This window comes from Colletes latitarsis, chromosome 14 (genome assembly GCF_051014445.1).
Source record: "Colletes latitarsis isolate SP2378_abdomen chromosome 14, iyColLati1, whole genome shotgun sequence".
Lineage (NCBI taxonomy): Eukaryota > Metazoa > Arthropoda > Insecta > Hymenoptera > Colletidae > Colletes > Colletes latitarsis.
In genome coordinates, this window is record NC_135147.1 from 27,705,227 (window position 1) to 27,721,049 (window position 15,823).

General features: G+C 46.0%; 2 protein-coding genes across 3 annotated transcripts; one reads left to right on the top strand and one right to left on the bottom strand.

Moving 5' to 3' along the window:
* The first annotated feature begins 85 nt into the window (after nt 1-85).
* Nucleotides 86-14,269, top strand: Sas (stranded at second). Of its 2 annotated transcripts, none has more exons than XM_076782378.1 (13): nt 86-533; nt 6,263-6,784; nt 6,863-7,159; nt 7,231-7,423; nt 7,518-7,732; nt 7,815-8,170; nt 8,399-8,666; nt 10,017-11,303; nt 11,633-11,831; nt 11,925-12,423; nt 12,526-12,886; nt 13,099-13,314; nt 13,423-14,269. In XM_076782378.1, the coding sequence occupies exons 1-13, from the start codon at nt 416-418 to the stop codon at nt 13,428-13,430; spliced, it is 4,539 nt and encodes a 1,512-aa protein (XP_076638493.1). In that variant the 5' UTR covers nt 86-415; the 3' UTR covers nt 13,431-14,269. The 2 variants fall into 2 exon arrangements, with proteins under 2 accessions (XP_076638493.1, XP_076638492.1); XM_076782377.1 differs by having other exon boundaries at nt 13,099-13,289.
* A 67-nt stretch (nt 14,270-14,336) lies between these two features.
* On the bottom strand, nt 14,337-15,648 carry LOC143350333 (uncharacterized). The gene is made up of 2 exons (XM_076782389.1): nt 15,437-15,648; nt 14,337-15,156 (listed from the first exon to the last, which is right to left on the bottom strand). The coding sequence occupies exons 1-2, from the start codon at nt 15,441-15,443 to the stop codon at nt 14,552-14,554; spliced, it is 612 nt and encodes a 203-aa protein (XP_076638504.1). The 5' UTR covers nt 15,444-15,648; the 3' UTR covers nt 14,337-14,551.
* Nucleotides 15,649-15,823: the final 175 nt, after the last annotated feature.

A 15,823-nucleotide genomic window follows, 5' to 3' on the forward strand; every position in this document is an offset into this window, starting at 1 on the left:
AGCTTGTAGCAAGGTGAGCGTGGAGAATTCCCCGGCTGGCCGGAGAGGAGGAATGAAAGGCAGAACCGAGGCAGGAGGAGGTAGATCCCGCTCACCGGTGTGCACTTCACCTCCGGCCTCGGCACGGATCGTGAGCAAAGCAACCGACGAGTCGGTGAACCGAGTGAACCGTTCCATTCTGTTCCGTTCCGTTCCGTTCAGTTTGTAATCGAGTGTGTTGTACCGCGAGTGGTGTCTCCGTTTCGAAGAAAACGAGCACCGCCACCGGTGTAGATAAACGTCGTTCGATCGAGTGCTTCGATTTCGATTATCGAGTGACAGAGAGTTTTGCCGTCGCGACGCGGCGCAACACGGCGCGGCGCGGCGTTGCGTTCCGAGAACGTTTGCGAGAAACTGGCTAGAAGAATGCGGTAAGATGCTTGTCCAGGAAAGATGTTTCTTGTGCGCGGTCGTGGCAATCTGGCTGTTAGGCGGGGTCGCGTTCGCCTCCTCGGCCCTCGACCGCGAACCACCGACGCAAACAATCACTGCCGGTGAGTCCCCTGTTTCTTGCTTTTTCCCTCCGTCCTTTCTACCGAGCGCGATTTCTTCTTCCTCCGCGCGAAACCTCGATTTCTCGCGATTCGTTTCGCTCGTCGCCGCGCGTATTTGTGTCGTTCGGAGAAACTTGCATCGACGTTCCGCGGCCTGATCGTAAGTCAAGCTGCCAGGACGTATAAAACAATTAATTAACCGCTCTACGAGGAAAGCTTTATTAATTAAATCGGATAACGATCCTTTAAGAATAAACACCGTTGAAGGTTTTGGTCGTATTCGAAACTGGACAGTCGTCGCCCGACAGCTGACGTGAAATGCTCGACGTGTACGTAACGGTATTCCACGTGAAATCGGCAAAAAATTCTGTCACGTCCCCGTTCGATGGCTGATGTCATCCGCTTGAATAAAAACGGGGAATAAAGAGGCACCGATCTGCCTCGACATCGCACGGAATCGAGTTTTCTACGGGACCTGTCGTTATTTCTCCGCTCGGCGAACAAATTTCCCCAAACGAGAAGCGACAGATTTTGCCAGCGACGGAGGATGGTTCTTTAAATCGGTACGCGAAACGCATTTATTCTCTTTGAGGTCAACGTTCCCGGAAAATAATACCATTCTGGTTTCCAATTTCAAGAACAAGTTACTCTTCCTGATACCAAGAACGGCGACTACGTTTCTTCTGTAAAAGTCGAGAACTAGAGTCGTATACGCGAGGCGAATAAAAACGGGCAGTTCGAGATACTGGACCGTAGACTCGTGCTCGCCGCGTGGAAAGTTTGCGCCGGCGATTACTTTCTACGAGGGAAGATTCCACGGGGGAAATCGGACCGGGATCCTGCTCGGCCCTTTTCGCGCCTATTATCCGAGGCCTGCTAGTTAAAACACCCGTCAATTTGTATCCCAATGAAATTTAAGTTCGTTATTTAAAACGCAAAAGGTAGGGGGAAGTAGGAGCGCGAGTGTAACCGATGCGCGTTAAATCGATTTCTGCGGTCGTGCGTGTCTCTCGGCGACTGTTTCGCGCATCGCTGGTCACTCGCGAAGGTAAACAGACCAGGAGACGCGCATTATGCGTGAGGGAGAGGCGCGAGATACGCTAACGGTAGCGTTGGATCCAGTTGGCGAAGAACTGGTCGGCGACGCGACGCGTGTTCGTTCCTACGAACGGCCTTGGGGAAAATTAAACCAACGTAGAACGACGTGTAACGGCCTAAAGAGAATGTTTGCGGTTCTCGAAGCCAAGACACGCGTTCGATATATCGCGCGTCACGGAGAAAGGGCGACCGAGAAGACGCGGCGAAACGGCAAAGAATCAAGACACGATGATAACACACGATCTTCGATGGCGCAATAAATTTCAAAGAAACAATTTCATTCTATTCGAGAAAGTTCGAAAGAAAGCCACGAGCAAAATTCATGGAAAAAGAAACGCTTCGATCGCGGTCGAGTAGTCAAAAAAGGCTCTGAAAGTTTCCGAATTATCGCCTCTCTCGATCGCCACGAACGAGGGTTACCACGCACGCTAACCTAGTATTTATGACGTGGGCAGGTAGGCTCGTTCGACCAAACCCTCTGATCACGATGTTTTCTTAATAATGAAACACGGTGACTAACTGCGTCGCCGTGCAACGGTCGGAACAAACTGCTGCTAGGCCATTACTGTTACCATCAACGCGTCGTTGTTCTTATAATAGTAAACGATTCGAGAGGATCCCAAGAAAAATGATCGAAGGATGAAGTAATTTTTAATTGCTCGTACATCGCGAGTATTACCGATACTGGAACATGTGCGATACCGCACCACTATTAAATCGAAACACAATTCCTACTGCTGTACACTATCCTAATTAAAGTGAAAGAAACGGAAATGACGGCAGCAACAACGCGCGCAGCTGGCCTGGTAAAGCGGGAACGAAACATTTTTAATTGCATCCCGGTCGAGGTAATTGCAGAAGCACGTCCTTCGGCTCGCTTCGAGAGGTGCATTCGACTCCTTGAACGCGTAGACCCGCGTTGCACCATCTTGAACGCGTTCTCCTACTGGATCTTCTAGGTCTCCAACCTACTCCTAATTAAATAACGATTACGTATCCGTGATACGTATAATATTCTTTAATTTGCGTAACCAGGAACGACTTTCTATCTCGTGTTCGCGTCGCACTGGTCGTTGATCCCACGCGATAATTGTGTTGAGGTTTCAGCGTTCACATGTACGAAGATCGTACGCCGCGACACGGCGACAATTAGGAGGTTTCTCGGTTCTCGAAAATAAATAAAATCCAAAGTAGGTGCGAGTAGAAGAATAAAAGAAAAGGGTTTCCGTGGATCGAGACGAGGCGTTGCGTAGATAGTACAAAGTCTTTTACCGCCTGTTCGCGACGTTCGCGACGTTCTCGATACCATCCTGATCGGCAACGATCAATTTCTCTTTTCGCTTAAGTGCACCGGTTTAGCATGCACCGTGTACGCGTATTCTGTCTAGTACGTACACGGAACGCGCGTATAATATGCACCTCGCGTAGAACACGAAGGGGGCAGAGAACTCGGTACGTAGGTTCGCCGCGTCTCTAGTCTGCGCCGAGTCGAGTCCGTTCTAAACGGCTCCCGATATCTGCTCCTGTCCCTCGCGACTAATTTCCTATGCTCTTTCGCCTTCTTGGCTCCCTAAGTACCAAACGAATCCATGAACAACAAACATCAGGTCTCTTGGTTCTTTAACGAATCTTTCACTACTCTCCCCGCGTAGTAAATACAGCTCCATTGTCTTTTTCCTGACAATTTTAAGATACCCTCTATACAAAGCATCCATAACGATCGGTAATGTAAAGAAATATAGAATCGACGATACGTCACAGTGTAAGATAATTCACTTTCGTTGCGGGTAAAATAATTTCAGAGATAAATGCGGTCGTAGGCTGGAGACTTTAACGGCCGCAAGCAAACGGTCCACGAGGCCGTAATATAGTACGTATCTCGAAGCGTTCGACTCTCCAACGTGACATGAAATAGACGCGATGGACTGATTGCATCACGAAACACTTGCGCTCGTTTCTATTATACAACCTTTACGGTTTATCCACGTTGTTAACAGAGAAGACGTGGCACTCTGGTCTTGATCGAACAGAGTGAAAGCAGAACGCGATACGATCTTGAAATATTGAATTCATCCAGCCGCCCCGAAACTATTTTTTGTCAGAATTAGAAGAATATTAATTTCTTCCGCGAGTAGAATAATCGAAAATCGTTGAATAACTTTCTTTCCGATGTTGACTTAATTGTACCTGATTTATTATTCGCGGTATACGTTCTTGACCCGATTCGAAATGATTTTTCACGCATGACGAAAGGATGAGACATAAGTAGGTAGGTGTATCGTACGCAGCGACTTTCTCCAGTGCGGATCGACTCATGAAAGACCTCGATGACTCGCATCGGTGATTAATTCCGAATAAAAGCCAGAGAAATGTTGCGTTTGCTTCCCGTGAATCGAACGAAAAAATTGAGAATTCTAGTCTTGCTGGCTTTGGATTTAGGATTCTCGACTCGATCGAAGAAAATACCGTTATTTTACTGCCGTAGACAGTAGAATCGGTATCCCTTTTTGAAAGAAAAAAATGTACGAAGGGTACGGAAACACCTGCTGCTGATGAGACCGGTGGCAGACCGATGCGATGGTTCGATTTGCCTTTCGCGTTCCGACATTGCGAGTTCGTTGTTCCCTCGATGGGAACCGTTAGCCTCACGGGACCTGTGCGTTTCAACGCCGCGATTACCTCCGACACGTGTCAAAACAATTCAGAAAACTGAAAGAGTGAACGCAATCGCACGAGGTTCCCTCCCGAAACTCTGTACCGCTTCTCATCATCCACTATGTACAATTTCAATCGTCTACAGCAATCGTAGTTCGTAAGAATCGTTAAAAATTCAGATCGAATCATCGATCCAAGGAAAGAATGCTCGGGTATAGATGTATGTTTTTATTTCAGCCGCATCGCGTCGCATTTAACCGAACAAGGAATTCCAGCTCGAGGCGTAGCTCTCACATTTAAAATGCCACCGTTCCGGCCCGCCCCTCACTTTTCATCCTTGTTTGCAACGCCGGGATAGATACACATACTTTGTACAGTCTCCGCGCAATGCAGTTCGGAAACTAAAAGTTACATTTTTCCACCTCACAGTCCGGTGCGACTGGTTTCTGGAAATTTTTTTACAACAGATCCGTACTTGGGACACGGTCAAGCTAAATATTTCGGAGACTTTGAATAAAAACACGAGCTCTAAAACTGGATAAGAATATTGGTATCGCACGAAAAGATCGAAAAATCCAATCTTATTTCGTGATAACACACTTGACGTGAAATTTTACCGTCAAATTTTCTCTCATGAATTATTCATACGCATCGAAACGTTCTTTCTCTAACGCCTGTCAGATTTTAACTATACTTTATTAACGATTAATTGAACTTTTCGTAGTGTTCGTATTTATTTTTTAGAATACAGAGTATAAAAGTGTAGTCTGAATATTCAATGGAACGTGAAATAAAATCTATTTCGCAAAATATTCCTTTAACGAGTCATTGGTCGTTAGAAGATCGTTGACCAACGAAACGTGATGTATGAAACGAAATAATGATTGCACAGCGTGTAGCAAGTAGGATAAAATACCGTATGGTCAAAGGCACGCACGATGACCGACTATTTTAACCTTCTCCCCCCCCCCTCTCTCTCTCCCACTCTCTCCCCCCGGACCCCGACCCCCCTATTCCCTCTTCTTCTTCTTCTCTTCGTTTTACCTTGCCATCTAATTATTCCATCCAGTTTTGTTCGCATTAGTCCGCGTTCGATCTGTCCTTCGTTAAAAATTTTGCCATTTGCGAATCTTTGTGAAAAATTTTTAGATCGTTTACATCATGGGTGCCAAAGTTCCACTACCGAGCAGTCGATTCTCCCACCATCAGGTTCCTCGTTAGAGTTAGCTGCCCAGCCAGCGTACTTTGGACCCAACATTTCAGAGTAGTCATAGTGGGAGCAGTTAGAAAAGTAGGGGAACGAGTCCCACGACTGGCTCGCGTCTCTTCGACACCCCCGATTTATACTATTATAATTTCAATCCGTCTCGTACCGAAACGATCGATGCCGCGACGAGTACAGTCTCAGGTTTCGACGAATACAGAGAAGCAGAGGAAGTTGAGAAAAATTGTAAACAAAGTAAATAGGCGCGTAAAAGTAAAGGAACGAGTCTTTTGTCGCGCGCGACGGAGGTAGACCGTTTGAAAAAGAATTTAACCGGACCGGATTCCTTTTTGGGCCAGTGTTTATACATATGCATGCGGCGAGCGGAAAAGTAGACCGTCGCCTACTTACACGGAAAATCGTTACACGGTGGCTTCGGACGGCCTACAGCGTCAGCAGGTGGATCCTTTGGACGAACGAACACTGGCGCATGGCGACGCGGCTTACGAACCGGTCGCACCGTTACGGTTTCTCATTCATGCGCGATAAAAGTCACGGTCGTCTCGACTTTCGATAAAGGCCGGCCAGAGACCGGGCTTCCTGTACTTACGTACGACCAAAACGTGTATCTTTCAAAATTCCAAGTACAGGAAACCGATAATAGCTTCTTCGTTACACCGTTTAAAACTCGTCGTAATTGCGCGTTAACGAAAATCGTAAATGCGATTCACGATCTACATAAATACGATGTTTCTTGTTTTTTACTTTGTAGGTATCGATATCACCGAAATACCAGGCGTACAACCGCTTCGCACCGATGCAAGAAACGAAACGATCGACCGGAAGTCCGAGTATCCGACCAAACAGCAGGATTCCAAGACCACCATCGAGCTTAAAAAGAAACCGGTCGACTTCAAGATCAAAACCGATCAAAAGTACCAAAAGCCGTTGAAAGACGATGACGCGAAACGCGGAGACGATATCGCGACGACGACGAGCTGGATGTCGTCGACGGATTCCAACGACGATACTACTGCGAAATCAGTGGAAACTATGGACGTTACGGTTCCTTTTTTATTTCACGGCGAGCCCATTCTAACCGCAACAAACGCTTCGCCGTCGAACGAATCGTCGTCGATGACCAGCAGTTCCGCGTCAGCGATGGTAAACACCAACGGTACGTTTAGAGGCAGAGCGCTGAACATCTCGGCACCAGAGCCAACCAACTCCCTGCACTCCAACATCACCGATCTCAGCGACGTCAGCATGGACGACGATGACAAAGAAATCGAAGGTGACTTTACCAGCTAAATTTCCATTGTAAGTTCAACGATCTCTGTCCACTAAGGTTGTAAAATTTGATCTGTTGCAGGAGGAGAGTACGTGGCACCTCGTAACGAAACTAGCATAAATATCTCTTCGACGTTACTGCCAACGGTACCGGCGGTCTGCGTCGAGGGAAATCGTACGTATTCCGTGGGCGAAAAGATTATCAGGGGTTGCGAGGAGAAATGCGTATGCGGCGAGGGTGGCGTGGCAACAGACTGTAAATCGGTCTGTTCTTCCCCGTACGTCAGGGCCAACAGAGCCATCGAGGATCCACTGTGCCAGGAGAAGCTGGTCACCGAGGAACCTTGTTGCGCGATTCTGGTCTGCGCCGCCGACTCGGGTGAGCTTTCATTTTCTCAAATCTCCAATTTCACTGTGTCTAAAAGACTTTTGCCCCCTCGTGTTATTCAGTACCCGAGCCGGAGGAGACCTGCGTCTTCGCGAACAAAACGATCATGAGGGGTCAACGCGTCGAGGATGGCTGCTCCAGAATCTGCGTCTGCGAACCAGCTGGCAACCTAAACTGTCAACCTAGATGTCCACCGAACGAAACTACTTCGGCGACAAATCAACACGATCGTTGCGTCGTTCTAACCGATCCAAGGTATTCTTCGTGACCAATCATATATTTCTCTCTCTCTCTCTGTCCCTCTATTTTCTTCGGATTCGTTTAAAGATTCGACAATTATTCGCTTCAGAGATTCTTGTTGCACCATCATTCTCTGCGACGTTACTCTGGGTGATCACGAGATTAGACCGGAGACATCGACCGACCTGGCCGTCAATCTCACCGACGCAAAGGTTCTAAATTCGACGGCTATAAAGTTGAAGCTGTCGACGAAGAACCCGCAGGATGTCACCGTGGAAATATCCGACAAGAATCATGTCTGGAGGCAGCAAAGACCCGACAAAGGTCAGAACGGAGAACCAACTCTATTTACCCAATCGAGGAATAGCTAAGTACGAAGGAAAAATAAAGAAATGCTTCGTTTCAGAGGGTATCGTATCGAATTTGGAACCTGCGCGCACCTATTACGTACGAGTAACCGAAGGAAATAGAATAGGGCCCGCGCTGCAGGTCTTTCTTCCCGCAGAAGTGATCAAGACGAACATCTCGGACAAGACGACGGACAAGAGTTCTTGCAGCTACAGAGGAAAGACGTACAAGGTGGGAGCGGAATGGTACGACGAATGCATCTCGTTCTGCGTGTGTACCGACGGTGGGAAAACCGAGTGCGTTACGATCGAGTGCCCCACAGACTTTGGACTCGACGTTCTGGATCCTCACTGCTTAGATTGGGAAACTGTACCGCCGACCTTCGTTCGGAAACCACCTCGTTGCTGTCCTCAGGTAAACCTAGCCTTCGACGACGCGCAATAATCTGCACGCGCAGAGTGTCTCTCAGTACTCTCGAGTATCTTTCAAACAACTATCGATTACGATAAAATATGTTTCGAAGAAAAGTTAAACGGCTTCAGAGAGAGCACGTAATAAGTTTCTTTTTTTCACTTTCATCGGTATATTGATCCTGGTATTCGCGCCTGGCCATAACTGAAACGATCATTATCGCACCCGCAGGAAGTACGGTGCAGAAATAATGGTTCGTGCAATTACGAGGGCAAGACGTACGACAACTGGAGCGAGTTGCCGTCAAACGTGACCGGATGCGAGAAACGATGTTACTGCGAGATGGGAAACGTGTCCTGCCAGGCTGCCTGTCCGCCGGTTCCAGCTTTACCGCCGCCAACGTTGCCTTGTCCTTCTTATCAATCCACGCTGACGCATTTACCTGGTGACGATTGTTGCATGAGATGGAGTTGCAGTCGCTCGTCCAGCCAGATGCCAGGTAAATCTGCGCTTCCGCGGAACCGACGTCGCGACGTAACGCATTAAAAAATTGCTGTTTCCGAGAAAGATCGTTTAAATCCGTCAAAGCAAAAACAATGCGTTTCCTGATCTTTCTTCACGAAGAGGAAATATATAGGGTGTGTGTTCAAATTGTATGTAATGTTCAAACCATTTGCATCTCGATCTCGATCGAATAATCGATCGATGATGGAAGTTTAGATCGATGGTACGTTTAAAAGTGAGAAATTAGTTGCAAACGTACTCTCAACACCCTCTATATCTCTGTCATGACCGCTGTAGGTATCTCGATGGACGAGATATACGAGTAGACCTCACACCTTACACCTTACACCTTACCAATTTTTCGGCAAAATTAAAAAATTTCGAATCGTTCTAAAAAAATTATTTTTGGTTGCAGGGATCAATTACAATCATTTTTGGTCATTACACATACCCCCAAAATCCTACTCAGTTTCGAGAAAAAAATTAATTATCGAAAATGTAATGTCTGACCATACATTGATCTGTTTCCCTGAAATTTCATGCGTATGTTTAAAACAACGTAACTTCTGAACGGATTGGAGGATTTTAATGTTTCAAGATGCAAACTATACGTATTTTGGTGAAGAATATTTACAAATTCCAGGAATGTTGGAAAAATTGACCAGAAACGTACATAGGATGTAAGGTCTACTCGTATACTTGGTCTGTTGTAACTCGACCGAAACGTAGAGTGTTGTTTAATCGGTAGTTGGATTGTTTACGTTTGATCTTCTGGTGGCGGTGGCTCTGCTGAACTCGTTAGCGTGATCTGCTAGTTGGACGATGATTCGTTAGATTGGCAATGAATGAAAAGGGTGACGGTTTCTACAACGCGAACCTGACTGGAACGATTTCTCCAGTGCGAATGCGAAATGTACATTATTACATATCTGTAGAGCCAAAGTGGCTGTATCCTCCGTGGTTTTGCACTCTGTATCGGTACACTGATCCGTATATTTCTTCTCCCATCGCGTCGTTCGAGACACTATCGTCGTTGGAAAAAAAGGGGCCCGTACTTACTACTGTACATTTTCTTTCTATTCTATGCGTGTGTAAAGTGACCGTTGCCAGTTACGTAAACGAAGTTCCTAGAGTTTTCAGCGGTTCGAGCGGAAAGAAACCTGGTGCTGTAAGATGCATGCTTTGTGCGGCAACGCTTGTTGTACATACATACTTGGATCTCAGGCTGTAAATACATATATGTATATGCATGGAGGATTTGGACAGCGCATCGACCGCACCGCAGATTACGTGGGCTGTTCGACGAGCACGGCTCTCAGTGACATTGGACCTTTGCTTATTGCAGGAACGAGCGCGACGTCCGCGACGTCCGCGACGCCCGCGACGCCCGCGTTCCCCGGCCCGTTGGCCACCGACACGTTCGATCGACGACCGACTAACGAATCGGAAACGGCCGGGCCCAGCCAGGAACCGGAACGTGCCACTTCCTCGTTGCAGGAACATCCGAAAGACGTTAACGCGCCCACCGATACAGGACTGTTTCATTACCCCATGGACCCTGGACATCCCACGATACCGTACAACGGACCCTACAGTCCCGAGTACAAACCCACGCATCCCAGCGTCGAAGACGTGTTTCACTTAGTCCCGCACGCTCCTGAAAAGCATCCGACGACTATGAAAGAAAAGGCCAAGTCGAAATCGGACGCGAAGAAACCGATCGAGCATATCGTTAAACCGCACAAAGACGATTATTATTTCCCCGGGCCGCTGGCTCCGGACAAATTCGTGGACAAGACCGCTACGATGCCCGTCCGTGAGAACGATAATCCTGTAAACGTAAACAATTTACCACCGAAATTTGTCCCGTTTGATCATCCGGCAGGTTTCGCGTTCGCGGTTAGCAACGACGGTCAGAACGTACCTCAGAGTAGTCTGGACGAGTCCGCCGCGGCTGGTCCACCTTACCGCGGCCCGATACTCGACAAAGACACGCTCGACCCTAACGTGATCGTTCCCGCGAATCCTAAAAAGAAAACGTCCCCGAGCGACGCGTTTCACGGTGAAAAGGGTAAAACGCCGACGGGAGTGCCCACTCGGACTAAGCAAACCCACCGCGATCCCGAGCAAGAAATCCTTCCCGGGGAGCTTTATCATCTGATAAATCTGCAACACCCAGGTTTGGTTCGGTTGGAGCACCAGCCGGCCGAAGGTCATCCGGGTTTGTACGATATCCATCAAGAAATCACGGGTCAGAAACAGTCGACGAACAACCAAATACAGCCGGGCTATTTCGGCGAGTCGGTCGACACCGGCGTCGCCGACTCGAAGAAACCCCCCAAGCCGCACATTTACGCGCAAAAGAACGAAAACGGTCAAACGACGTATCACGTTCACACCCCAGACATACCAAACACGCCCCAGCAGATCGAGGAGTTGTTAGCTCATATCAGTCAACACGACCCCAATCCTGGACCGTTCCAACACTATCCCGGACAGCCAGCCATACCTCATAACGCGCCGCCGAGTGGTTCGCAGCCCACTCTACCGCTTCACATTGACGCTCATATACCGCATTCAGGACTCACGCACTTCAACTACCCGTTCGCAGCGCAAACGCCCAACCAGTCAGGTTCGTCCCTGATCAGCAAAACACTTTTATTTCGAACACCTTCGATATACAAAATATCTATAAATATTGCTATTAACCTATCTGTCCTCGAACACCATTTCAAAAGTATAATTGTTCTTTTAAGAAACAAACCGTCGTATCGCCGCAAAGATACGAGATATATCTTCTCGTAGTTAAAGACAAGAACATTTCTCTCCAACGACTATTCAACCAGTCACGAACAAATTGTTCCAGCGATTTAACGTTTGGAACGATCGCGATCGATATGCAACGACGAATAACAATTTCACGACGGTGTAACAAAATTAGCCCGTTTTCCTCAACTTTAGGCCTGGATCATAACGTACCACCGAGTTTCCCGTTTCCTGGGGCCATGCCCGGATTCCCGATCGCTTCTTCCCCGGACGAAGTCACCGTGCAGATCCTCGAAGCCCTCGATGAAAACACCGTTCGCCTAGTCTTCACCGTGCCGCAAGTTTTAGTGGGGCTTCACGGACGCGTCGAACTGCGATACACCAACGACAAAACGTACCTTATATCGCTTAATTCTTTATACCTGTACATACATGCATCGTCAACCTACGGAAATAGAAACTGATTCTAATCCCCGTTAACGTACAGAAACTTGGACGTGTCCACCTGGAAAGCACAAGTTTTCGCCCCGCCGAATGATCTGATCGCGACCCCCCAATTAGAGTTCGAATTGACCGATCTGAAGCCCTCGACCGAGTACAAGGTCAAGATCACCGTCAAGCTGAAAGACTTGGCCAATAGTCCTGCGAGCAAGATCTACAGCGTTCGGACTCTGGAGAAACGAGCCGAGGTGACCACGTTACCGCCTCGGATACCGATCGATGCCGAGCTCCGTGCAACAGAGACCAACTCCAGCTGGATCAACGTCATGTGGAGAAAGTTCACAGAGTACGAACTGCAATTCATCGACGGCGTTCAATTAAAGTATAAGGAGCAAGACGGCAAGGTTTATTCCGGTACGCCGTTGATCCACAGGGCGGTCAGGAATTACGTTATCGAGAACCTCGAGTCGTCGACCACTTACGAGGTCGGCATTTCCTTCGTCCCGTTTCCGGGTCAGTTAACGGAACTGGTCAGCGAAAAGACGGTGAGTATCCTTGAACGCATGATCGAGATTCGCTTGCCAGAAATAACGTTGACCGCTTGGATCGCTTTAATCTGTCGTTCCTGCATTTTCTTCTTATCGAAGATCCGTGTGACCACCTCGATGGAACCAGACCCATACTCGTTCCACGTTCACGTGGAAATCAAGACGATCAAGTCGACGGACGTGGAAGTGACGTGGACCGGGGTACCTTATCCAGAAGACAAATACGTAAACATTTATAGAGCAATTTATCAGAGTGACAGCGGTAAGGAGGATACGAGCACGTTCAAAATCGCCAAAAGGGACTCGAACGCGCGAACGGTGATCAACGATCTCAAACCGGGCACCAGGTATCGTCTGTGGCTCGAGGTTTACTTGACCAACGGCAGGATAAAGAAAAGCAACGTACAGGATTTCGTTACCAAACCGGGAATCCTTCTACCGGCCACAGTTTCTCAGCAAGGTGTGCCAATTTACCGTTTAATATTCCCAATTACCAACGCAAACTTTCTTACGTCGACCAACAAAGATAAGAACGTCCGATTCGGAACTTAAAGAATATCTTATTCAGTTTTAAAATCACTAACATTCGAAAGGCTCGTCTATGAAACGCTGTATTCCCAGTCGTATACCCGTGGCTGCTGCTATCGAGCAACAACTTGTTTTTTTCAACAGGAAAGCTTGCATCCCTGCCCCTCCACGACGGTGATTACTATGGTCCGTTAGTGGTGGTGGCCATCGTCGCATCCCTTGCGATCCTATCGACCCTAATTCTCTTGATGATGTTGATGAAAAGGCGGACCAGCAGTAAGGCCGACATTTCCCCCCGTAAAACCACGTCGGCGTACGACAATCCCTCCTACAAGGTAGAATTACAACAAGAGACTATGGGTAATTTATTCTCATTGTTTTAATATAATAGACCGTCTACTACTCCAATTGTCGCGACCATGCAACTTCTCATCGACCTCCGCGATACGATTTTTTTCAACTTTTTAGACCTCTGAAGATACCGTGACAATATCGAACGGTAGAAACAAGAACACGGATCACGAGATGGCTACCATCAACACCAATGCCAAGGAGACCGCCTGAAACATTCTGTAATTTATTGAAATATATTTATTTATGTGGGACCGTCGCGCCGCCCGCTGTCGCCGCCGATGTTTCCCTGTGTGTGTACTCTTTCGATACAAGAAAGAGATGGACTTGCAACGCTAATTTTTAAATGCCAAAAAGTGCCTTAGCTCTCGCTAAAACTACACACGCGTACGGACAATTTACAAACAACCTCCTAGCAAGGAATTGTAATTTCTTCCTCATCCTGCGGACGGTTTAACAATTTTCGATTTCAGTCAGTGGAATTGCATTGTATTAAAACTTGTAAATAGTGCTGACGTGTAACGTTAAATCGAATCAAAATCAATTGACTGCTCAAACTCGGAAAACAAATTATCCCTATTATATCGTCAGTTGCCTAATCTCTCGTCTCTTCGTGCAATCTACAAAGAACAGAGTGGCCAATCGAGTTTGATTCAACTTACGATTATCGCGTTAGATGATTAAGTAACGACTTATCCAATCTCCCGCTTTACAACACCGCTCGAGATACGTCGCTATGTTTCTTTATACATACGTTACAAATTGATGCGTCAATTTTATGTATTTAATATCAACGATTAAGTTGTTGTAAGCAAGTAATCCCGCTAGAGTTGAACGACTCGGCTGCATTTTGTACAGTTCAAATTTAGATCTTTAGAAATCTATAACATGTATTGTGTCGTATTCAAATGTTTTAAATTGAATTGGACGAGACTATTTTTAAAAATAACGAAAAATGTTTATTCGTATTGCATCTGGCTGATACATAATAGACTGAGGAAAGGTGTACATAGTAAAAATATGCTAAAATATCAGAAATAGAGGACAAAAACTTATTCTGTATCAAACTCGCGTGAGACTGATTTCAGTGCCACGCCGGTTAACACAAATATAAAAAATAAAATAGTAAAGTAGTTTAAAATTTGTTCTTGTAGCAGATATAGAAACATTATCATAATAACATAAGCATTATAAGAGTATCGCCGAAAAAGACTGTGCTCGAGCATGCAAAAATATACTTAATAATTTAAAAATATTTCTCCAATTCTGATTCCATTTGAAGCGGGGAAGTCTGTGGAGCGTATCTAAAAACAACTTTTCCCTCTTTGTTGATAATGAATTTGGTGAAATTCCATTTGACCGTGTCTGTCAAGAATCCAGCTGCCTGGGTTTTTAGCCATTTCCACAATGGATGAGCATTCTCTCCATTAACGTCGATCTTCTCATAAACATCGAAAGTAACATTATATTTCTTGATAAAATCCAAAATTTGTTCCGAAGTGCCTGGCTCTTGACTAGCAAACTGATTTGATGGAAATGCAAGAATCCTTAAACCTTCTTTTTCACTATACTTTTCGTATAGATGTACCAATTCTTTGTAATTTGTGTCTGTCAATCCGCAATTGCTGGCAACATTTACAATTATGCAGACATGCCCACGATATTTATTCAATGGTACATCGTTGCCATGGATATCTCGAGCATGAAAATCATAGATCGTAGTAGTCAAATTCCAATTTTTATCCTGGTCAAAAGGAACCGGAGTTGTAGCAGGACATTGTTCTTCTTTATTGTCTTTGCAACTTTGTGCAATAACTCCAGACAAGATTAGAATCATCAAAACTAACAATTCTACAAAAAAATAATCATAATCAACAAATAAGCAACGTAAAATATAGTTTTTTAATCTTCGTTCAAATTTTTACGGTCGCTGTTTCGAAGATAAAGCCGGTTTCGTGACAATGGCCAGAAAAAAAAAAGAAAGAAAAACGACCTCAAAACTTGTCGCGTCCGACCTTCGTTACTGAATGCACGAATCATAAAATCAATGTTATACGATTAATTTTCGGTAATATCATATTTTAATGAAGATTTGAAAACTTTTCTACGCATTATTACGATTATTACTCACTACGCATTTTGCGTCGAAGAACGTATCGTCGAACTGGAAAAATTTATCAGAGCCAAAACACTAACGTGATCTGTATAAAACTGATCAACTGTGACTGATCAATTTTTCTATCAGCGTATAGTAACGAAAAGAAATACCACTATTGCTAAAGGTCTTCGGTGCTGTTCGCTAAAATGAAATCTCCCGCACACTGTGACTCGTCGAACGCAACTGCGTTAATCTTCCTTTGTCCAGAATTTTTAATATATCCCAAACACGCTAGCCTCTGCCCAGCGGTGTCCTTGAATCTGTGACATCACGGAGTCTCGAATGTCCAAACATATTTATTATGTTCATATAATTATATTATTTACTAATGATTTTAAGTGCCGCTTATTTTGACAAAAT

What these genes read in the sequence shown, in the direction of transcription:
- Sas (XM_076782377.1), top strand. Translation starts at nt 416, where the DNA reads ATGCTTGTCCAGGAAAGATGTTTCTTGTGCGCGGTCGTGGCAATCTGG. An exon ending in CGATACACCAACGACAAAAC is followed by an intron (nt 11,832 to 11,924) that starts GTACCTTATATC and finishes GTTAACGTACAG; the next exon opens with AAACTTGGACGTGTCCACCT. An exon ending in GGCCACAGTTTCTCAGCAAG is followed by an intron (nt 12,887 to 13,098) that starts GTGTGCCAATTT and finishes TTTTTTCAACAG; the next exon opens with GAAAGCTTGCATCCCTGCCC.